Source organism: Coffea arabica, chromosome 3e, assembly GCF_036785885.1.
Source record: "Coffea arabica cultivar ET-39 chromosome 3e, Coffea Arabica ET-39 HiFi, whole genome shotgun sequence".
In the NCBI taxonomy this organism is placed as follows: Eukaryota; Viridiplantae; Streptophyta; class Magnoliopsida; order Gentianales; family Rubiaceae; genus Coffea; species Coffea arabica.
This window is the reverse complement of record NC_092315.1, coordinates 3,160,023-3,184,145: the sequence shown is the minus strand read 5'-3', so window position 1 is coordinate 3,184,145 and position 24,123 is coordinate 3,160,023. Positions and strand designations below refer to the sequence as shown.

General features: G+C 37.1%; 6 protein-coding genes across 9 annotated transcripts; 2 read left to right on the top strand and 4 right to left on the bottom strand.

The window, feature by feature from the left end:
* The first annotated feature begins 1,281 nt into the window (after positions 1-1,281).
* On the top strand, positions 1,282-2,142 carry LOC113737907 (uncharacterized). Its single transcript, XM_027265046.2, has one exon. The coding sequence runs from the start codon at positions 1,334-1,336 to the stop codon at positions 1,892-1,894; it is 561 nt and encodes a 186-aa protein (XP_027120847.2). The 5' UTR covers positions 1,282-1,333; the 3' UTR covers positions 1,895-2,142.
* Positions 2,143-2,566: 424 nt separating this feature from the next.
* LOC113737906 (prefoldin subunit 2-like) lies at positions 2,567-5,044 on the bottom strand. 2 transcript variants are annotated; one of them, XM_072084346.1, is made up of 2 exons: positions 4,767-5,044; positions 2,567-3,189 (listed from the first exon to the last, which is right to left on the bottom strand). In XM_072084346.1, exons 1-2 carry the CDS (start codon positions 5,027-5,029, stop codon positions 2,751-2,753), a joined length of 702 nt encoding a protein of 233 aa, XP_071940447.1. In that variant the 5' UTR covers positions 5,030-5,044; the 3' UTR covers positions 2,567-2,750. The 2 variants fall into 2 exon arrangements, with proteins under 2 accessions (XP_071940447.1, XP_071940448.1); XM_072084347.1 differs by having other exon boundaries at positions 4,763-4,896.
* A 1,682-nt stretch (positions 5,045-6,726) lies between these two features.
* On the bottom strand, positions 6,727-10,900 carry LOC113738261 (cysteine synthase). Of its 3 annotated transcripts, none has more exons than XM_072084344.1 (11): positions 10,810-10,900; positions 10,126-10,188; positions 9,885-9,994; positions 9,721-9,778; positions 9,259-9,522; positions 9,043-9,180; positions 8,881-8,932; positions 8,290-8,369; positions 8,134-8,193; positions 7,907-7,987; positions 6,727-7,080 (listed from the first exon to the last, which is right to left on the bottom strand). In XM_072084344.1, exons 2-11 carry the CDS (start codon positions 10,165-10,167, stop codon positions 6,988-6,990), a joined length of 978 nt encoding a protein of 325 aa, XP_071940445.1. In that variant the 5' UTR covers positions 10,168-10,188; positions 10,810-10,900; the 3' UTR covers positions 6,727-6,987. The 3 variants fall into 3 exon arrangements, with proteins under 3 accessions (XP_071940445.1, XP_027121310.2, XP_071940446.1); XM_027265509.2 differs by lacking the exon at positions 10,810-10,900 and adding an exon at positions 10,570-10,767; XM_072084345.1 differs by lacking the exon at positions 10,810-10,900 and adding an exon at positions 10,283-10,342.
* A 3,734-nt stretch (positions 10,901-14,634) lies between these two features.
* LOC113736743 (uncharacterized) lies at positions 14,635-18,039 on the bottom strand. The gene has a single exon (XM_072084342.1). The coding sequence runs from the start codon at positions 17,762-17,764 to the stop codon at positions 16,610-16,612; it is 1,155 nt and encodes a 384-aa protein (XP_071940443.1). The 5' UTR covers positions 17,765-18,039; the 3' UTR covers positions 14,635-16,609.
* LOC113736744 (ferredoxin C 1, chloroplastic-like) lies at positions 15,007-15,704 on the top strand. Its single transcript, XM_027263827.2, has one exon. The coding sequence runs from the start codon at positions 15,007-15,009 to the stop codon at positions 15,454-15,456; it is 450 nt and encodes a 149-aa protein (XP_027119628.1). The 3' UTR covers positions 15,457-15,704.
* A 2,040-nt stretch (positions 18,040-20,079) lies between the features above and the next one.
* Positions 20,080-23,875, bottom strand: LOC113738260 (FRIGIDA-like protein 4a). Its single transcript, XM_027265507.2, has 3 exons — positions 22,805-23,875; positions 21,112-21,287; positions 20,080-20,710 (listed from the first exon to the last, which is right to left on the bottom strand). Exons 1-3 carry the CDS (start codon positions 23,754-23,756, stop codon positions 20,246-20,248), a joined length of 1,593 nt encoding a protein of 530 aa, XP_027121308.2. The 5' UTR covers positions 23,757-23,875; the 3' UTR covers positions 20,080-20,245.
* Positions 23,876-24,123: the final 248 nt, after the last annotated feature.

Sequence of the window (24,123 nt, the reverse complement as noted above, 5' to 3'; positions counted from 1 at the left end):
TTTATCTCCTAACCTTTAATTTTGCTCACTTAACCCCCTTTAGGACAAAATTGCCCTTGCATTATTTTGACTTTTCATTTACCTTGTTTTCATTTCTTTGATTTCTTTTTCTCTTTCTTCTTTATTTAATTTTTCCTCTTTCCCACAAAAATCTTCACCTTAATGATTGAAATTAAAAAAGAGGAATTGTAGAGATCTATCTTCTCCTTAAATGATTAAAAAAAATAATCAAATCACTTCCCTAAAATACAATTTTTTTAGCCTTTCAATTCTTTTAATTTTGGGTTTTCCTCTTTCCTTTCTAGTTTCTCATTTTATTCTCAAGAAAATATCATAAGATGAAATTGTTTTTCTTTCTTTTATTTATTTTTCTCTTTCTTCTCTCTTTCATCCTTCCCAATAGAAATTCCATTTCAACGAAAATTTTTGTTTTGAATTTGTAATTGCATATTTCTGGGTGAAGGTTTAAAAGGCATAAATAACTAATTTTGATTTTTTGTATGATGCAACGTGTCACAAATTTCAATTGCTGATTATTAATCAGGTCACAATTTCATCTTAAGATATTTTCTTGGGAATAAAATGAGAAACTAGAAAGGAAAGAGGAAAACCCAAAATTAAAAGAATTGAAAGGCTAAAAAAATTGTATTTTAGAAAAGTGATTTAAATATTTTTTTAATCATTTAAAGAGAAGATAGATCTCTGCAATTCCTCTTTTTTAATTTCAATCATTAAGGTGAAAATTTTTGTGGGAAAGAGGAAGAATTAAATAAAGAAGAAAGAGAAAAAGAAATAAAAGAAAGGAAAACAAGGTAAATGAAAAGTTAAAATAATGCAAGGGCAATTTTGTCTTAAAGGAGGTTAAGTGAGCAAAATTAAAGGTTAGGGGGTAAATTGAGAAATAGGATATTCTTTAAGGGGATAAAATGTGATTAATCCTTAAATTTAAGTGCTGAATTAGATTATCAAACAGAACCTTAATAAAGTTTTTGTAGTACAAGAAAACTTTTTCAAATTAACCGTGATAGTATATATAGCGTCATTATATATAAAATTTATTCTAATAGACAGTGAGACAAAAAAAACATATTCTTTACTTCTGTTTCTTTGGGTTAGGAGATCCAAAAAAGGACTTGGATTTGGCCCAAATGACTGAAACAAAGCTGCCAGAGTCTAAACTTTGAAGTCCATAAAGAACCCAACTTGCAGTTTGAAAGTGCCGTAAGGCCCGAAACTCGCACAAAGCAAAGCTGTTAAACTAAAGGCTACTGAATTACTATTTTTTTTTTCTATAATTACTGTAAAAGCTAAAAAATTCCTCTGTTTCTCAGAAATGGCACTTTCCCTCTCACAAATCTCCCCATCCCCCTCCTCTTCTTCCGTACCAATTATTTCACCAAAACTCCACCCCTCAAAGATTACTTTACCAATCAAATCCCAACCCACTTTCACAAAGTTGATAAACCACATCCCACTAGTCACCACAGCCAGAAAACCACGCCCCATAATTTTCAAAGCAACCCAAGAAAGTACGAACAATACTAGTACTTCTGAAGCTGAAACAAAAAGCCCAGAAAATAAACCGGAATTTGGTGATAGAGTCACCCCAGATGGGAATTCTAGTGAGGGTGATGAGGTATCCCAGTTGGGTGCTGAAATCAAGAAGGCGATGCAGGAGAGGGCTGAGAAGGAGCAAGATTTGTTATGGAGTGGGGTGGCCGAGGAAGTGAGGGAAATTGAGTGGCCTGCTTTTAATAAAGTTTTGGGAACTACTGGGGTTGTTCTGGCAGTTATTGCTGGTTCCAGCGTCGTTTTGCTCACTGTTAATGCCATTTTGGCTGAACTTTCTGATCGGGTTTTTGCTGGAAGAGGCATCCAAGATTTCTTTAGTTGATGAAGATGGAAGGATAAGGAACAGGGTATGGTTATGGAGTTGTGGTCTATAGTGGGAGAGTGTCTAGCTTGTTATCCTGGGGCTGCCTTTTATTTTTGCGTTTTTTCCCTAATACTGAGTTTTTGCCTTTGCTTTGGCTCTATCTTTCCTTTTTAAATTGAATTGTTTGCTCATTTTTAATGTGAATCCTTTACAACCTCAGACTTGTAATTGAAGCATTCTAAATTTGTTCAAGGGCGTTCGCCTCACTCATCATGTTTATTTGTAACTGTTAAATGTATGGCTCCTACGATTTCTCTTCTTTGAAGTAGATCTAATTACACATTTTAAGCTCCTTGAATTGGAATCGTGTTACAAGTTGGAACTCGGGGAATAGGGCAAATTACTGGTCACGGTAGAATAAGATGATAGGGACAAAAAACCCAAGAGCAACACAAGATCCATTTTTTGGGGTTTAACCAAGGCAGTTGGGGGTAACTTGTGCTGCTAAAAGAACACTACCAGTTCCCCATGTAATCACTTCTCGGAAACAACATAGAGAGTTCATACCCTGCCATTGTTAGTTTAGGAAAGTTCAGTAACTGTTGTTAGATGAAAGTGATCTGAGGGCTCCCTGCAGTTGTTCACGACATCATTCATTTTTGGAAGTCGAACCACTAAACGAAAAACAAATGCAGAGGAAAAGCCTATTGCTCAGTATCCTTCATAAAACTTGGGCAAGTAACTATTTAAAACTGACAGTTTAATTCAGTAAATGCAACAAAAAGGAGCTAGATTAAGATGTTAAAGACTTAGGATATGATGCAGCAAATTAGAGATGATACAGATAAAAGGGCATCAAACAGACACACGTTTCCTATTCATCTCCACCAGCAGGACCGACAAGAACTCCCTGTGCTGAGCCTTCCTTTTTGCCACCTTCATCTTTCATTTCATCTGCTTTACGAATTCTGATTTTGTATTTAGCCTCAAAATCAGCAATTTCCTTTTTCTTCTTTTCGAGGGCCTCATTAAGCCGAGCAATTACCTCCAGAAGACCTTCCTTATTCCGTTGAACAGCTGGTAGGACCTCTTTAACTGTTCTCTCCACAAGCACGCCACCAATCATTCGGTAACACCGCCTTGATGGATCAAGTGGTTGTATTGCATTGATTACCAACGAGTGCTCACTAACTTCCATCTCTAATTCTGTGATTTTCGAGTAAATTTGGTTCATTTCAGCCCTCATTGAACCATAAACATTCGCAACAGCTTGTTCATTCACTGGTTCTGCTTCAGCTCTGCCAGCCATGATCCTGAAGAAAAATAATAAAAGCATTAACAAATTGTGAATTTGCAGTATGCTAAATCTTCATCATAAGGCAGATGTGGTTGCTTAACGCGAAAACATAATCCTCTAGTTATCCAAAGTAACCATGCTCATGCTTTCATTAAATGAAGTTTCTGCATCTCGTAAGCCTACGCAACTTCATTGCACAACAGTCTTACACAATGGGCACCAACGACAGCAAGCCCATAAATAAAAACATTGGCCACTTTTACCATTTATTTCTCCTAACAGTTTCAAGGAATATGAAGGTTAATATGGCACGATCTGCAGACCATTGACATCATTCGTATCTTTGAAATATTTAACTGATGCTCAACTCCTCGTTCCTTCAAAGTTCATTAAATTTTTCAGTTGTGGAATTCATTGTTTTTTAGGAATAAGTTTTCAAGAGTTCATGGTGTTTTTGTAAATAGCTTTATTATACAATAGCAACAGCAGCTGTTTTGATATGAAAGCCATGGTGCTTAAGTATCTGAAACAAAGAATTAAGATCAGAAGGATGTTAACACTCCATGTTAAACCCGTGGTCCCGTGGTTTCTTCCTGATAAAAGACATGAGGAGAATCAAAATTGAGTCCAAATCATGTTTGAAACAAATTACCAGCTACGCAAGGATTTAATGTCCTTGGTGTTTGGTACTGCTTCCCTGGGCACAGGTTGGCAGTCAATGACTACCTCCCTATCTAAGACCAAATGAAGCTACCAGACTAATTATCCATAATCTATGTGCCATTCCAGAAGATTTTACTAACCCTGCACCTGCCTTGGCAAATTTTAAATACCAGAGTAATAATATATACTTCAACAAGCCTTGCCAAACCACAAATCAACCAATTGAGAAAAGAAAATCCATTGTGCCAGTTGAAAAGCCATGTATAACCTGTCCAGGAAAAGAAACCTGCCTAAAGCACAGCCAGTTCTTTTAAATCTCTGCCTACTCTCTTAATTACAATAGGAAAATCAGTATATATAGAGGAAAGCTTTTCAGACGATAATTTTTGTTTTTACTACTCAATATCTCTGCACCAAATTTTATACAGTATGCCCTCAAACCCAAAAAACTAGCATTAGAAATGCTGTACAAAAGCCTAAGAAACACCAGGAATAATTCATCGTGATTCCTCTCTGTCTAGGCTAAGGGGCACTTATGAAGCTCACAACCCCTAAATACCTATCAGAATCCAATATAAACCTAAAAAAAATTGGAGACCCCCAATTCAGAGTGCACCTCCTCAAAACTTCAACTCCTACCTAGGAAAGTATCAATTTTGAAAAATCCCACTAAGACAGAAGGCAATGGTAGGTCTTAAAATTTAAGTAAACATCCGATCCCATTTACCGATAACCCCAGAAGTTGGAGAAACAAGAACAGGCCGCAATTGATTAAGTTCATCTAGATGTACGACCATAAATGGTTTTCGAATTTTCCAAAAATCCAATAAATATAAATGAAAAAAAAAAAGCTTACAGCCAAAGTTTAATCTAACAAATTGATACACACAGGAAGAACGAAACAAGAAAGAATATTAGGAGCTTACTCACTTTGTTGAACTAATATGCGAATTGGATGCAGGAGAGTTAATAACGGGATGAAGGGGGAGGTTCTTGTTGCGGCAGTTGTTTGGGAGGGGGTGGTGGTGGTGGTGGTGGCGTGGTGTGGATGTGGAGGGGTGGCCCGGCAAAGGAGCGCAGCTGTAGAGACTAGAAAGGGCTCTGAGCTTCAGAATCAGAAGTACGTAATTTCCTGGGCTTCGTCTATATTTGGTCTCAGTCAACTTTGCCCCCTCTTTGTTATTCAATCTCATTTTGTACCCCTAAAGTTACTTGACCTCTCACTTTACACGTAAATTTTTATTATTGATACATTACATCTCTGATTAACTCAATATTATCGGTTCATATCAAATTACCTTAGTCATGCACGTAATTTTATGAGATTACACAAATCCTAGCGAACCAAATACTTAATGTTCAAATTTTGCTTGCGTACTATATGAAGAGTGTGGATACCTCGGCCTGCTCGGTCTTTATTAGTCCGTTCACTTCCTGTCGGCAACAAATACCTCATCTCGGACATCCCCAGACGAGGTAATCGACGAGGTTACTCTGAAGAGGGGTTCCACCTCATCTACTTTCTTGCCCAAGCCTACCAATACTTCAGTTATTTGCGTGATTTGTGATTGATGGAGTGACTTGACTACCAACTACTCTACTAGTCAGACTTATACCTGACACAGCCGCCCTAGACTGCCTCATGATGTCAGGCAGGGGTAGACCTTATCATTCCATCGATAGGCACAAATGTTAAAAAAATACTCATCTAATACTCCCAAATGAGGTATGTAATTTAACCCGCACATTTAACTCTCAAATTGTATCTAACTTAAGCGTCGGAATGAGATCGGGATACAAGACCCCGTCTACTCTTCATTTGGCAGGTGAGCTCGTGCATTCGTGACTCAGCTCATCTAACCAGATCTCACCTCGTCAAAGAGCATTCGAGTTCATTTGAATATTATAGATTGTTGTTCAATTTTGATTCATTAACTTTTATAAAGGTGTTTGAATTGAGCGTTAACAAAGTTAACTAAACAAATTCGGACAACAATTTATAGTTGTAATAATATTCGAACGGAATCAAACATTCTTCATACAATACATTAAAAAAAAAAAAATTCGAGCATCATTAATTGATTTCCTTGAGCTCGTACGAAAGGAGTAGTATTGGCATGCAATATATCTAAAACAAAAACTCAGGTGTAATGTGGCAGGCAACATTTGGTAACTTTGCGCTGCAAAATGTCAAAAATAAAAGTTTGAGGTATAAAGCGGATTAGCCTGGAAGGGGAAAAAAACTAAAGGACATCAGAAGAAATATTACGATTTTGTAAAATCTTGAAGATGTTCAAATACTGGTTTTTGTTCCCCAGCACATGAAGATATTCATCCCATCATTTGATCAGACTTTGGATCATGTCCTATTGTAATCAACCCTAGAAAATAAGAGCAAGGGGGCCAAACATTAATGCATAAATGGTGCATGATATGAATTAAACATACTTGTTCTTGACCATTTAGACTTGCACTCAACGCTCAGACGTCAATGAAAATAGTAAGGGAAGCAAAAGGAAAGAGGAAAAAAAAAAATCAAGTGGTATTGACATTCTATCACACTTTGCAAAGATTGTAAATCAATTAGTCTTTACTCTTAAGGATTTGATATTTGACATCCTGCAACTGGTATTTTATTTGTAAAATCTGCGCTAATGGGATAATGCACTATCGTTTTAACAAAATGCTGGGCGTAATTGGAGAAACAGGCGTTAAAATTGTTAAGATATAAGAACGATCTTAAAAGTGCATTGGAGAATAATGCGAACCAACAGATGGATGTTCACGTCTCCTACTTGAACAGAGCTTCAGATGCAGGAGTACTATTGGCACAGAAGAAAACTGCTGAAAAGCCATCAAAATAATGCAAGCACAATTTTGTCAAGCACAATTTTGTCAAAAGAACACCACCGAATATGTTTTTCTATCATCTTTGAACGGTGCCATGCTGTTACTCTAGTCCAAAATCATACAGCAAAGTGACAGAGTCACCAATATGCAAGACTGCAGTGCAGTATCTGGTATTCGGAAAACAGAGGCACTAAATTTATTTAAATTAACAAGGAAACACACTGTATCCTCTTCCAAATACTTTGTTTTCTTCCAAATCCATGCGGCAAACACTGTGTGTGATCTGGATCTAGGAATTGGCTCAGGGCTCAAAAGTCTGGCTCTCAGCCTCCTTTCTCACTGACTCAAATAGCACAGAAGACAAGTATCGTTCACCGAAGCTGGGGAACACCACCTGCAGAAAAGTTGTAGCAGGGTCATGGTTAGTAGCAAATTGTAGCTCTAGTACGTGCAAGGAAGATTTTTTGACTAGTTCATAACCATTTGTCCAACACTTCCTTACACCAAGCACAGTACATTGTATAATACTTTGTTTAATTTCATTTGAAGTCACTCATTTTGAATACTAGTTACAGGGCACACAAGCAGTTGCTTGACCAACCTCTGAAACCGAAAACACACTGGGTATTCTGGTTTGTCGTTGTAACTTCAAAAAGACTGCATTTCCATGCACTATAGAACTGATAGATTTGTGGTGAATACAACTCTTTGATTTAATAGAAGATCAAAATGATTGCCGGCTATAATCATTGCCAAGACCATTCATAACGGAAAAAGCCTTGGAAAACATAATACGTTTCTTGCTAAGTGCATGACCTAACACAACTGCATCATTATTGGTTCATAACTTAGGACTGCAATACTTGTCCTAGCCCTACAGGTTAATTTTGCTCTACATTTTATCCTTCTCAACTCCTTTAGGATAGATAGGAGTTGAAACAACTGGGTCATGTATTATAATTCACTTGTTGACTTCAATAGACAGCGACTTCTTAGGGCAAAGGCTACATTACAACTAGGCAGAGGCACTATCCATCCACATAAGCATGTAATTCCTCAAGGTCCTATCCTCTAAAAATATCACAGACCACCATATTTTTCTCCGGAGCACCAACAAATTTATTTTCTGTGTACAATTTTGATTGGCAGGAGCTCAAAATCTTGTAAAGGTTGCTTGTGATTAGCTATGCTAGGATCAGGCAAAAAAGTAAAAGACTTACAACAAAGAGTTTCCCAGCATTTTCTGGACGCTTTGCGAGCCTGATTGCAGCAGCAGCAGCAGCGCCAGATGATATTCCCGCCTACAAAAAGTGCTTCTGGGTTAGGATACCACTGAAAATAAAACACAAACTTGCAACAAGATAGGCAAACATAAGCCAAAAAAGAGAAGAAAACTTAAGGAAACCAAATTTTTACAGAATGCAGAAAGCCTAAGAGTTGAACTTACAAGTAATCCTTCTTTCACAGCAAGAAGCTTTGCCATTTCAATGGATTCATCACTTGAAATCTGGAAATTCATAGATATTCAGGCCAAGATAAATGTAACAAACAGAGTATTGATGATAAAAGAATAAGGTTATGAAATCAAACAGAAAAAACCTACTTGAACTACTTCATCTACTAAGCCAACATCCAAGACACCGGGAACAAATCCAGCACCAATGCCCTGGATCTTATGAGGACCTAGCATCATGAACAATTCTTACATCAGATGAGATGAAATAGTAGGCCAGAACGATGACATAAACCTGACTACTCTTAAGCTTATTAAACAAGGAGCAAGATATCAGAACGAGAAATCTTTTCAGTTGTTATCCATCAAGAACCTCTTTTCATGCACAAATAAACACCAAAGAAGCAAGACATTAGAACAAGAAAGGTAAAAAGAAGCTAGTCTTTCGTGGAAGCGATATCCTTGAACATCTGTCTGCCCCTCCCCTGCTGATAATTCAAACTCCTCCCCCTTCTTCCTCCCCCACCCCACCCCCCCCCCCCCCCCCCACCCAAAAAAAAAAACCAAAAAGCCCCCAAACCCCCCATAACAAAAAGGGAAAAAAATTGCGAATAAATACTTTAATTAAGTGAACTATCACATTATTGCATTCCCAACTACTAATCTCCTGCCTTTATCAAGCACTAGAGGTTCAACAGTTCAGACCATAACAGATGCAAGTGAAAGAACTGTGTTGCTCACCAGGCTTTCCTCCAGATAAAACAGGACTTTCAACTGGCTCTATCCCATATAGCTGTTACGCAAAGTAGATAAAAGAATGCAGATCAGATTGCAAGATTCAAAAATAAAAGGAACAATGAGGCTCAACTCATTATCCATTCTAAGCTGACATATCTTGCTCACCTTTATATTAGGATTCTGCTCCTTAAGGAATTTTCCAGCTCCTGTTATTGTACCACCAGTACCAATTCCAGAAACAAGTGCGTCAACTTTGCCATTGGAGCCTTTCCAGATCTCAGGTCCAGTGGTCTCATAATGTATCTACACTCAGTATAATAGAAAAAAGTTTAACAGAAGAAACCACCAATTACCAATAAGCTTGACAAATGAGAACAATACCTTTGGGTTGGCAGGGTTCTCAAATTGCTGAAGAATGTAGGAATTAGGTGTCTTGGCCTTTATTTCCTCCGCCTTCTGAACAGCACCTTTCATACCCTTAGCAGGATCAGTGAGAATCAATTGAGCGCCAAAGGCAAGGAGGATAATTCTCCTCTCAAGACTCATCGAAGCAGGCATAGTGATGATAAGCTTGTAGCCCTTAGCTGCTGCCATAAACGCTAACCCTATCCCGGTGTTACCACTTGTAGGTTCAATGAGTACACTCTTCAACAAGAAATTGAAACAAAAAGAAAAAAGGTCAGGTTTTCTCTCTATGATCAGAAAAATCACAAAACTCGAGCTCTTCCTATACCAAAGCCATTCCAGCAAAGATCTGAGTTTCTAGTGGTAAGACAATTCAGACTACATCTCAATGACTACATGCACGTCTAATGCTAAAAACACCAGGCGTGAATAACTAACCTCCCCAGGTTTAATGATTCCCTTCTCTTCAGCATCTGCAATCATACTATATCCAATCCTGCAGAATAAAAAAGTATTAAAGAGCATATCAGTGCCATTCTAGTAACATATGAGCACTCTTAGATGTTGAAGAAAATAATCGCCCACTAAAATTCAACCAATACCTATCCTTGACACTAGAACATGGCTCCATCAGTTCCAGCTTGGCTGCAATACGGCCAACACATCCATCCACAACATTGTTCAAATAAACCAATGGAGTTTTACCAATCAGCTGCGTATCAGTAGCACAACCGAAAACAATCAATCAAACTCAAGATTGAAGCATCACTTCAACATTTATCATTAACAAATAAAACCATAAAGAAAACAGGAAAATGGATCAAAGAAGTTGTGGAGACTGACTTCGGTTACATCCTTAGCAATCCCAATCTTATCCTCGGCCATATTTCCCAAATAACTTCCAATCTGCAACGAAAGGAGAAATCAAACTCACAAGTTCTTTGCTATAAATAACTTAAAATGTACTCTAAAATCATATATAACCAAGCGGGATACCGACACAATCATAAATCTGATTAACAAAGAAATCAAATGGGCTCAGTTGGAACTTATCTTCTTCCACCAACTACTAAAGTTGACGATATGACGTCAAAACAATTTAAAAAGCAAACTTATCCAATAAAAATAACTCAAAGGGATTTCCTTTTGACCGAAAAGCTTCCATCTTTCGCAGGATAATCATCAAAGAAAGATGAAAAATACTAACTTTTTAACCAGGAAAACATAATCAAGTAAATTATTAAAAAGAAGATTAATGAAAAAACACAAGTAATTACAGAAAATTACTCGTTTCTGGGATCGATGCGTTCACAATTGGAGGCAAAAGTAAATGACCCCGTCGAAGCTAATACAACAAGAAGTCAGCAGAATTATGCCAATGTTTCTACGAGGTACTTGTAGAGATGTAATTAACGCTAATTTCAATATATTAATGATTAAATTTGGGGTGACTGGCAGAATTGACAAGTAAATGAACATGCCCCTAGTATGGGCCTATATGCAAGAGAATTAGGACAACTGATGTACCTCTGGCCCTGGCCCTGGCCCGTTTTTGGTTTCGTCCAAGTCTCTCGAGACAAGATATATAATTGTGTTTATCTGTTTGGTAGAAAACGAATTTTTGATAATTTATGGACCACATTTCCTTATTTATCTTCATAGTTTTTTTTTTTTTTTTATGTAAGTGGGGGATTTCACGCTCAATACCTCTCGCATTTTCTTATTTATCTTCATCGTTGACTTGCCTATTTCAAGTCATTGACAACATCAGTTTATTGTACTTGTGTTTTTCTGTTTTTTCTACTCCTCTTTTTTTTGTCAACTTCAAGAAACCTGACTATTGACTTTACAAACCTAAGTCCACAGTACACCTCAAAAGCCATGGAACTAGTGAGGGTACTGAGGAGACTTATAACCCCAACACCCAAACCCCCCCCCAAGCGATGTGGGATAGAAACCCCACAGGGTGCCCCGCTGCTAAGACCTAACTAGACCCCAAGCCCCCCGTAACGGAGTTTCTGTCTTTTTTGTCAACTTCAAGAAACCTGACTATTGACTTTACAAACCTAAGTTTTTTCTACTCCTCATTTCATTAAAAATGTTATGTTTTCTATTTTGGGTGTCCCAAATTATTTGTCATCTTACCTTCGTTTGGATTGACCTATTTTTCAAAAAATAGTGGTACAGTGATACACAAATAAAAATAACTCAAAAAATATTTCATTCATATAATATATTAAATATTTCAAAAAAAATATTTATAGTAAAAGTTTTTCATATGCACTACTATAGTAAAAATATTTCAAAAATACCCAAAAAATAGTTAATTCAAATGCCATTTTTCAATGTCATTCCCACATATATCTATATTTTATACTAAAATCAATTTTGAATTTTGAATTTATAAGGAAAATTTTGAAAATAGATCCACAAACATCACCAACCATCAAGACACTATTCTGAAAAAGTTGGAATTCTAAAATATGACAAATAAATTGGGACGGAGGGATAAATTTGAGGGGACGAGAAAAAAGGAGTTAGATGAACGTTGAACCTGAAAACTTGTTTAGTAGAAGAATGATCAACTTTTGGTCCCTAGTGGAGTATTTTGACTTAGAATCAATTATAGCAACTAATAGTGGAATAAACAGCTTTTGCAACACTGACTCAATATGGTTCCCTTAACCTATATTTACACATACGCGACGACTTTGCCCAATTATTTTGGAGCCTCATATAAGTGGCTTACGCAAAAGATTTTTGGAATCTTGCACAGTGATTGTAATCCCGCTCATGTTCATCAAAAAAGGTAACTACATTTTCTGTACAATGACTTGGGATGATAAATTAATATCAAAAGTTTTTTTTTTTGGGTTGACATACCCAATTAAATTCGAAAAAAGGGGATAATTTCATATACTTCTCTTGATGTTTCTGACAATTGCACTTCAATGCCCTCTAAAATTTAAAATTACGCTCACCTCCTTTTGATTGACACATTTGATAAATATTGTAGCCCTATTTTTAAAAAGAAAGTTAAAAAAGTGGAAAAAGGTAAAGACACATGAATTTTTGCCAAATTTACCCTCTTTATATTCTGAACAAAATATTTGCCACTTTATTTATGAAAATTAATTAAAAATAAAAAAAAATATGAAAGTAGTAAGGATCCTCTCAGTACAACAAAGAGTGCACATACAACTCAGCACTTCTGACCGTTAGAAGCAAGAAGGAGTTGAGAGGTTGCAACAACTCTATCTTAGCAGCAGTTAACCTGCATAAAAGTGTAAAAAATGCATCCTATTTGAAACTCTCAGCATTATTCCTCTCTATGGCAATTGAGGAATAATAAAATCAATTTTGCTTCTCAAGATAACAGTTGAGAAATAACAAAATCAATTTTTCTTTTGAAAATATTCACGCCAAGAAGCAAAAAAAAAAAATTTGTTGTAGGCAAATTATTTTGACATTTTTGCAATAATATTAGCCACGACATTTTGAGAGCAAGTTGGTCATTATGAGGCTTTTGGTGCTGGCATGTTGTCACATCCATAGGGGAGATAAGTATAATTTTTAATTTTAGAGGATATTTAAGTGCAATTGTCAGAAACCTCGAGAGAGGCATCTGAACTTATCCCAAAAAAAAAAAAAAGAAAGAAAGATCAAAACCAACTGTCATTCGTCATTTTCGTTCTGTGAAATCCTTCGGACGGCAGCTTTGCTTTTGATGTTTCGGCTAAGTAGCTAAAGAGCAATTGTCATAGAAGAGTTAGCACAGCAACATAGGTTTTACAACGAAAAATTGGGACTTGTAAAGATGATATCCACTCCCTTTTATTACCAAAAAAAAAAAAAAGATGATATCCACCACCTGTCGCAAATGGATTTATTTGGTTGTTTCTTTCTACTTGTTCTATTCCAGTTTTGTCCTGTACTTCGAGATCCTTTTAGGTGGCACAAGTTAGTGACCCAAAAAAAAAAAATATTTTTTTCATACTGGATAATTATTCTTTATGGCAAAAAATTTCTCCCTAATGTATTGTTATTTAGTAGAGCAAATAGATCGGAAGGATGTGGTCTAATACGAACATACAGCAAGGAATTTGTTGGGTCATTTTCAACGTTTTCTTGCCAACCAGTGCGTTTGGATTGCAATTTTTTTAAAAATTCCAATTACTTTTTTATTGTACATATATTAAATTGCTACGATATTTTTTTTCAAAAAAAAATACAGAAAAATACAATCCAATCATTTCTTTTCTTTACTTCATTATTTATTTTGGGTAAGACTAGAGGTGTCAAAATGGGTGACTTGGGCGGGTTTGGGTTGGGTAAAATGGGTAATGTGTATAAGTGAGTCAACCCATTTATACCTATTTAATTAGATGGGTATAAATGGGTAAGTCAAAAAATGAATTGGGTAACCCAATTACCCATTTATAACCCATTTATTTTAATTTTTTGTAAATTCATTTAAATTCATTTTTGCAAACTAAGTTATCAATTTATACCGCTCTTTGTACCCATCATTAGTTTTAAATATTTACTTATAATGTTCAATAAGCCTAATTACCAATTTTTTTCATTTATACTCTATTTCACAAAATTACATATTATTTAATAATTGAATAATAAGAATATAAAAATTTGAACTAAGTACTATAAAAGTTAATATAAAAATTTAATCCAAAAATTTTGAACCCCTAACATTTTTTTCATATATAAATTTAAAATTTCATTTTCGAAAGATAAGAAAAGAGGCTCAAATTTATCATAAATTGGTAATGCCGAAAAATGAGCAAGTTAACAAACTAAGAGAAAATAAAATAATAAAATAAAACCAACAAATAATAATAATAATGAAACAAAAGTAGTTAACATCATGACAAAATGAAAAATTTGAAAAAAAAAATGGGTGGGGAAAAAGAAGAGATTTAGGGGAAGAGAATTCTAAATGGGTTAATTGGTTTTGATGGGTTACCCAATAATACCCATTTAATAAATGGGTATTATTGGGTAACTCATTTATACCCATATACAAAAATTTAAGATATCCATACTCATCTATTCATGGGCGGGTATGGGTAAATTTAATTAAGTGGGTTGATTTGCCACCTCTAGATAAGACCCCGTCTTTCTGTTTCTTCTTTGTATTCATTTTAGTTTTTTAGAGTTTCTGATGGAAGTGTGCAGAAGCCCGGGTCATTTGGGCCCAACATAGTTGAAGTAATAGGAAAAAAGCCACTGATTTCAGTCATCCAAACCATGATTTTAGCCCAGCAAACCAAAAAGTTAAAAAAGAAAACTGGGTTAACATTTCTAGCCGACATCAAGAAGAGAGATATTAATGCATTTTGAAACCAAAAATTAGATAAGATAATAATTTTAAGCGAAATTAAAATGCAGCAGAATTTTCCTACCACAACTAAGATGAAACTTGTGTAGAAACAAAAGCATAATGAACTTTTAGTTTTAGAGGACAAGCCCGTAGCTATTTCTCCCAAGTAAAAGAGGCCCATACCATATGGCCAGCAAACAGGTACAAAATTGTACACCCGGTTCCATTCACCACATCTGCCTAGAAAGTGTAACGAGAAGCCTTATTAGCCTAAACCATCCTGAAAAAATTCGATCAGGAATCAAAACCTTATCCTCTTAAACGCCAACCACATCCTTTGTTTGCACTCAAAAGGGCTCCTAAGATTTCATCAACCAGAGCAGAACATGGCAACACTTCAATTTACAACATCTCCTTCCTTCAATCTCATTAAACCAAGAAATCATGCCAATGTTCCTGCTTTGCAATTGCACGGCCTCTGGTCAAGGCCAAGGTTGAATCGCCACCTGTCGTGCACTGCCAGGTCTTACAAAGTTTCAATTGAGCATGAAGGTAAAACAACTGAGCTAGAGGTTGAACCTGATGAGACAATTCTATCCAAGGCATTGGATAATGGCTTGCCTGTGCCACATGACTGCAAGCTTGGGGTGTGCATGACTTGCCCAGCTCAACTTCTCAGTGGAACAGTTGATCAAAGTGAAGGAATGCTCAGCGATGATGTTGTGGAGCGTGGATATGCATTACTCTGTGCATCTTATCCAAGATCAGATTGTAAAATTCGGACTATACCGGAGGAAGAGTTGCTCTCTCTGCAGCTAGCAACAGCCAATGACTAAAGCTCACGTCCGATACCTGTTCCATTTTCGAGTGTTAGTGTAGAACGAGAATTTTTGCTGCTACAATTTGGTACTGACAAAAGTACTTTCTTTCTTCGTGGTCTCATTCCTGTCTCCTGTTTAAATCTACTGCAAAGATTGAGTTATGGTAATCTACCATACTGTTGGGCATAAGAATGTAAAGTACTGATTTGCTGAATGACCGATATATAAATCATCTGATAGTATAATTACGGGGTTATGTTCAACGCATTTCTTGGAAGCATGATGTTCTGAAGTTTTCACTGAAACAGGGAGAAAGAAAGCCGGATCTTCTGGAGCTGACACTTGCCTACAGCAGTTATGCATTGTTAATTATAAAAATTCAGAGACACGTCTAAATAAAAGGGGGTTCATTCCAAATGAGCTCTGCTCAAAAGTAATTAGGACAGGTATATTGATTACCTTTTCTTTTCCAAAGGACAATAATTATCACGAAAATAAAACGTTGTCTAAAAGCATCAATTGCAAGTAAAAGGAGAATAGCATGAACCCGCACTACATTGTTATTACAGCTCCAGAGAACTTGCCTTTGCTATATAATCTGCTTACTGATTGACCGGGAACAGATGATAAATTTTATAGTAGCATCATTTTCATGTTGCTTGTTTTCACCACAGATTAACCAAATGATTTTGGTTATCAACGCAAGGCAATAAGTAATAGTTCTTCTAGCACAGTAACTGCCCAAAACATGGACCAAAACACATAGTTGGTCCAAGGAGATAAAAGTAGGGAGTTCATCAATTCTGGGATAATATATTTACTTCTTGGATCATAACCATCAAAACTGAGTACTCTCGATGTTTTACATTGTTTAACTCATTGCTTTTCTTGGCAATCCATTTTATCAATCAGACAGTCATTTTCCAACCAACAGAAACAGAGTAATGTTTTTATATCAACAGGTCTATCCCTGTCAAAAAAGTCCTCTGTGACCATGAAGTTTACCGCATACCTACACTAATCAAAGATTGATTGAGGGCGAGTTAAAACATAATCACCCATTTTGAAGTGGCTACAATGAAATAAGAGAACTAAATTTTCAATTAATTTGCTGCATTCATAAACAAAGTGCGTGCCTTTCTAAATAATTTAACCATTTTAATCGACATTACTTGTAAGTTTTTGGTTGGAAGAGACCACCTTTCCTGACTTTCCTTTGCTTAATCTTCACCTTCACATTAACTCCATGATCAATAATGGATTGAAGCACAATCTGCAATTTCCCTTCCAATTTCTCTCCCTTCCTTGGTGTATATACCACATTGTGAATATCATCAGCCAAGGCTCTCTGTGCCAGCACTTCCCCAACAGCAGCACAAGCAGTCCTATTCTTGGTCGACCCCAGATCAAATTTCATATCCTTGGAAATAGAATGTGCCACGGCAACAACCTTGCTAGTAGCTCGATGAATAATGCTGGCACGCACAGAACCTTTGGACACATAAATATCCAGAGAGAACGGCTCATGATATGGAGCAGTAAGCTGATTAAATGTGGGAGTCCTGAACCTCTTTCCATCAAAATCGCCTCCCACTTCATTAATCCCAGCAATCAAATCCTCATTCCTATCAACTCCATGATATCTTTCCTTGGCTAGGCCAGAATTAGAACACAACTTCTCCTTCTTCTTCATTTCTTTCAACTCATCTTTAAACTTAATCGAATTTTTTTCAATTCCTGCAGCCACATTATGATTCTGTTTTTCCTTCTTCGTGTTCTCCTTCTGATCATTCTTGTTCTTTGAAGATTTCTTCCTATGGAAGTCAAACTTATGCTCTTCATACTCCTTAGAATCCTTATCAAGCTTATAAAACAAATTACCACGAATCCTCATATCTTCAATCTCATCAAAATCAGGGTCCTCCTTATTTGGAGGCATATAACTCAACACCCCATTGTACTTATCCTCCTCTTCTTCACTCAGGAAAGCTTTTTCCTCACAACCCAACTTAGTTTTCCCTTTCCAGGCCTCAATTAAACCAGAAGACATCTGCCAAGATTCATTATCTACAAGCTCAATCTTGCAATCCTGCAGATGATGTCCACTGCTCTCTGAACACAATGGTGAAAGCTGGATTCTGTTAGTATAATTACCAAAAGAATCTCCCTTCTGATTATTATCAGGTGGGATGTGCACTGATTCAGCTTCTTTAGCAGGAAATGTAGTTGAAGGTCTTGAAAATTTACTATAAGCCCATGAAAGATTACGAGGATATGCTAGTGATCTTAAAGTCGTCGCGACCCTTCTAAACATGGAGGTCATTGGAGGGGGAGAGGTGTTTTTTTTCCCTTCTTAGCTCTCTCGGTAATACAATCGAACAGTCGGTAGGCACCAGAGGCTTGATCTTTTGCGCCAGAGTAAATGTTATGGGCTCATGGCCTCTGAAGAAGCATGACTAAAATGGAATGGGTAAGAAGCCAGTTGAAATTGGGTTGGCCTTTACTAATACAGGCTTTTCAATTCTGTTCTTATTTTCTTGGTTTGATATATCTTTCTTGATATGACTTTGAATTCAGAATTTTTGCAGTGGAAAAATAGCAAATTTAAGCCGTGTCACATAATCCTTTTTAAGGTAGAAATATATAATTCGTGCATATTATTTACACCCCCAAACTTTGTTAATAAGCACTTTACATCCTTTAATGAAAATTCCATGCCCAAGCATCGAGTTAAATTGATAATTCAATATCAACTTTAAATATACATTTTTATACAAACCAAATAATGATTTATTTAGATTGTTGTCAATACTTTTTTTTTGTTCTCCTTTTATTTCGATCTTTGATTGCTCTCTTTTAGCTATTCTTTTCATTATCTATGTTAACCACCACCTTGCATCTTACACCCTCAAAACTCCTACCATGGCATTCTCGTCACTTAAAGCTTGTAAATGGAGGACAAGCAAATCATTCCATCAATAACTTGGACAAGGTTAAATTTTACGTCACTCTTCATTAAATGAATACTTCAGAATATAAAGCACAACCTAAGTAAGATCCTGTTTAACAACCCATTTCAGCATTTAAATTTAATAGATTCAGATCTTAACATATTCAGACCGTTTGATAACGAAAAATTGAATATTTAAATTAATTAAGTGATACTGAATTTTCTAGACAAAATTTGCTCCCAAAATTGAGTAATAAGTTATTCACTTATCACTGAATGTGATATGCACTCAAATATATTAAATTTAATATTTAACAATTCAATAACTTAATAAATTCACACTTCAGACTTCAGTTTTCAAATTTCAGTTTTATCCAACGAATCCTAAGTAATAGTTCGTGGACGTTTTTTGGTTACAAACCCGTTCCTTTCTGAATCACAACCCTACTACCCCGCCGCCGCACTTGTACCAAAAAGAACCGTGATAACAAATTGTTGTGAATTTTGAAACGGTTTATATCTTTGCAAGAGTTATGTTACTTTTTTTCTTTTAGTTTGAAAGAGTTATTATTAGTAATAGATAGCAAGATTATTTTTTTCCTAGTTTGAAAAGATTAATAATAGATCAAAATTAATGGATCGTAAAGAAGTAGACGGTTCTAATTAAAGCATCTAAGTTAATTACAATTCTCGGAGCTTTGTCTTTCAGAGGATCCTAGTGATGGCTCTTAGCAACTGTTTCAGTCGAATACTCATCAAATTTCAATAGTCTTACTTACCTCACGGGCAAAAATTAAATTCTGAGCTTACATACGTCCAACTTGCAAAATCCGAAAATGTCCCGTGAGACTTTAATCAAAAGCATGGACCACATTGATTAACCCATTCATTTGTCCCATTTCAAAGTCACATATCAGATAGGACGAAATGAATCATTATGCTGACGGGTCCAGAATCATTCCTTCAATTCAGTAAATTTTCGTTTTTGAACGGCTCCATTCGGATAATTGGAACCGCCTTTGACAAACTTCAGGTAAAATCACAAGCGCAGGTAATTTACAAAAGTCTAGTTAATGGTGCCGATTGGATATTCGTTTACAGGTAACCCAAAAACTTCTGCATCCGCGCATCCCTCCACAAATCTTAAAATCCGACAAGAATTTGACCACCGAGTGGGCCAAGAGAAATCCCACCTCGTTTAAGCAGCACAAATATCTATCTTAAGGTACTTCCATCCTCAAGGCCAGGCCAACAGCCAACAACCACACAATTGTCAAATTCTCATGTTGCAACATGAATTATTTTCTAATCAAGTGGCATTGCACCGTATATACAGCTGTGCAACCTACAGGACCCATCGATAATCAGTCTAAAATAGAGCCTATCACAGCCTTAAATGTATCCCGCAAATAACACACTAATATAGATCATTTTCAGACATGGATAAGGCGGCTAGCAACTGAAAGTTCCTTCAACATAATGCTATCTCTACTCATAAAGGACCACTTCTTGTTCAGAGGTCCTTAAATGTACCTAAACTCAAGGTGGAGAAATGGACATCTCAAACGTAGCCGTAAGCAAAGTCATGGCCAGTTTCCTAATAGTTCTCGCAAGCCTTTTTGTTAAGCATCTGTTTTAATTACTTTTCACAACCACCTAGTACTACCAAGTTTCATTAACATCAGACATACAAGCTGCACTTGACGAAGCAAGCTGCAGAACGAAAGATCAGAATTAAGGATTAACACACAGATAACGCTACCATTAAGGTTAGTGATTACAAACCATCTTACAAGACATTTGCATTGGGTCATGATATCAGTTGTCACCATATCAGAGGGCCAGTCATGTCTATCAGTAGTAAGGCTGCTGGTAAGCTGGTGCCATCGGATTGCCATAGCCTCCATATGCAGGATACGTAACTGGAGCTCCAGGATATGCTTCAGGCGAGTAAATGTAAGGGGAGGGGCTCCTGCTTCCGTGTCCATAAATGGCAGGAGGGGAGGGATAAGCTGGCACACCAGCATGGTATGGTGAGTGTGAGGGAGACCTAACAAATGTCGGGGCTGCAGGAAAAGACGAGACATAAGCATTTGTCAACCGGCCTGCCTTGGCTGGAGGCACGTGTTCTCCATTGCTGGCACGCGTTCGTTTATTGGCAGGGACAACAACTGGCTTCCTTTTCTCGGTCTTAGTTTTCTCCAATTGTTCAAGGCGCTTCTTAAGGTTTTCAGGTGGGAATTCAGCCTCAAGTTTGTACTCTTCAATGCACTTGATGACAGCTCGAATTGCTGATTGCTCTTTCTTCGCAGCCATATGCTGTAGAAGCATCAAAAAGGAGTATTGATTAGAGAAAGCATGACCAAATATGAGACATTAAATTTGCACTCTAAATTGATTCCTTTTCATGGAAATAAAGTGGGTGATACCATAACCAAAAGCAAGTTGTGCAATAAGAGCTCCCTTGATCAAATACCACATTAGTATCAGATGCTGTACATTTAAGTCTGCATGTATAATGAACCACATGGAAGTTTGTATGCAAGTAAGAATTGCATCAGAAACAGAGAACAGGACACTCAGCCATATAACCAAGATGCAATGAACAGGAATTACGTGTCAAAATACAAGCAGGAAGAGACATCCAAACATAAAGTGCATTTAAGATGAAAATGGTTGGGAAAAAAAAAATTCATCCAAAAATAGTATTTGAGCAATACCGCAGCTCGACCAGTGTTGTTTGGATCTTCCAGAATAGAAGTAGCAAGCTTTTTTGCATCCTTTAGAAAAGCTTTTAAAAGGGGGACAGGTGGAAACTCGTCGACGAGGTCAACTTCAAAGATGAAATGTACAGCATCAACCTGCTGTCCTCGGCTGATCAGTTCTTCAATTATATCTGATGATAAATGAAGAACAAATGCTTAGCTTCTATAAGACATTTTGTGGCATAAGAATGTAATCCAACTAATCCATTAAATTCAGAAAAACCTGTTACAGCATACTCCAGGAAAAATAGAAAAGCAGGTAAATGTTCTATGAGGTAGTTTCTAATTGGGATGCAAAAGCACAAAGAAACCAAATTAAACATATAAATTTAGGCATAGGGGCAAGCACGGAAGGGCTCTGAACCAGGTAGGCACATCTATATTCAAAACAAGTTTGGAGGTAAAGAACCATGAGAACAGCTTTCAAATAAAAAACTGCAACAAATCTTTACCAAGAATCCATCTCAGATTCGGTATTCGGTCATCAAAATATGCGCCCACCGAATCTTTAGACCATTATACAGATTTAAGTCGCTTTGCAGAAACTAACCATGGCACACCTTGCCGAGATTTGGAATGATATCTTAGAGTATTACATTAAAATTGATATGGAGCACAGGAACAATCACCAAAATGCTTTACTTGAATTTCGACGACTTGGTTCGTAAATTGAGTCATATAATAATCCAACAAAACTTAGATTAAACGAATCTCCATCTCCACATAAGAAAACCACTTCGTCTAATTGAATCTATAAACAAGATCAAAAGCATACCAAGTTGTTACCCTTTGTAACAACTTCCACAAAGTAAGGTCCCATCTTCAGATTTTACAGCACAAATCATAGCAGAGAAGCTTCATGCAACTCCATTCAAGGTTGATCCTTGGTTCATAAATTGAGTCATATAATAATCCAACAAAACTTAGATTAAACGAATCTCCACTCCACATAAGAAAACCACTTCATCTAATTGAATCTATAAACAAGATCAAAAGCATACCCTTTGTAACAACTTCCACAAAGTAAGGTTCCATCTTCAGATTTTACGGCACAAATCATAGCAGAGAAGCTTCATGCAACTCCATTCAAGGTTGATCTTTTCTCACAACTCTAAAGAGCTCTACTTCTCCTAATTGTCTTAACTTACAGTCAAATGCCTCAAATCAGAATCAAGCAAAGGACGAGGTCAAATTTTGCATGCAAAATCATAGACAAAGAGTTAAGTTTACACCAATAGAATACCTTAAACTTTAAACTAAAAGCGTCCAGTGAGATACATCATGCTTCAAAACATACATCTATTCCTCAGGATCTAACAATTTAGATTTCATTAAAAGCATCCATCTTTTTTTTTCCCTCTCTAATTACTCAAGACTTCTCAATTCCTAAGCTTTCTTAGTTGTGGTTCTCCCAAACTAAGAAAAAGAAAACTCGTACTACAACCCTTCCCATAGACATCCAATGAAAGGGATCATTTAACAGTAATTCTAAAAACACCAACTTTAATACCACGAAACATTCAACAGATCAACCCAAAAAAAATTGAAAAACAACAAGTATTATTATTATTTCAAGGAAAAGAAATTGCCCCTTTCACCCATGCACGCATAATCCAAAATTAGAAGAGGAAAAAAAAAAAAAGAGTACCAGGCATTTTATCAGCAAGGCCAAGAGAAACAGCAAGCTTAGGCATCTGTTTCCTCCAAGCAGAAGCCACAACAAGCTTCCTATACAACCCCAAATCCTCTTCCTTGACAATTCCAAAAGTAACCAGATGCTGCAGAAAGGTATGCACATCAGGAGTCTTCACATTCTCAACCCCACCTCTGTCCTCCAAGCTCTTCTTCCATATCTCCGCAATTTCCTTAGCTTTCTCCTTAATACTCGGGGTCACAAGCATCCTCTTCTTTCCCAGCATCGGATCCACCAAGACTGGAACCAAGGACTCCAGCAACAAAACACAAGCCCATCCCAAATCATAATTCCCATTATTATTACTGTTATTAGCACTATTATCGTTCCCCTTCCTGGTGTCCACCGGAAAAACCTCCGAAATCGCCTCAAGCACGAATTTCGGAGGATCAACACATTCCCCTAAAGCCTTGGGAATTTCCTGCCTCAACGACTCCAATTCCTTCTTCCTCACAACAACAAACCCCCAGAAATTCTTAAAATCCATCCTTATACAGAAAGTCTTCAACTTCAGAAACACTCCCAGAGAATCATCCACTTCACCCTCACCGCTTTCAGCTCCATTACTCACCCCATTCTGCTGCGCGAGAGATAAGATAGCACCGGCCTTGGACTTCTCAACTTTTTCCAGCGCCATAGAGAGGACAGTGGAGAGAGTGGACTCCCGGCAGTTGAGCTCGTCGAGCGAAGTGTTGGTCTGGGAGTCGAGGGTTTTGAGCTTAGCTTTCAAGGCGGCGGACTTCTTCTCGAGGTTTTGCTCGAGGGAGGTGAAGTGATCGGAGAGTTCCTTCCAGAGGAGAGTGCAGCTGGTCATTAAGGAAGTCTGGCGTTGAAAGTCATCGAAACTCGGAGGAGGTTGGGGGGGAGGAGGCTGAGTCAACTCGCCGGGATCGGCGATTGAACCCATTGTTTTGGGCGGGTGAAAAAGGAGGATGAAATGAAACCCTAGTAGTAGTAATTAAGGAGAGTAGGAATGAATAGTCGAAGGAGTAAGAATGACTTTGGGGGTGATCCGATGGCCCCCCACCCTGATGGAGAAGGTAAAGCGAAGTTTGAAAGGGGAGGACGAGATGGTGACGTGGACGATGGATGGTGGGACACGTGAGCTCGTGTCTGCGGGAAAAAGTTGGGTTGTTTGGGGATGCTAACGTGCGCCGGGGGTGCAAGTTCGGGGCAATTTCCCGCTTAAAAAGTACAAAGGTGAAGTGCGATTAGAAAACACCTGAATTTCGGCTTAATGCATGCATCATATGATGATTATGAGCCTATATTCA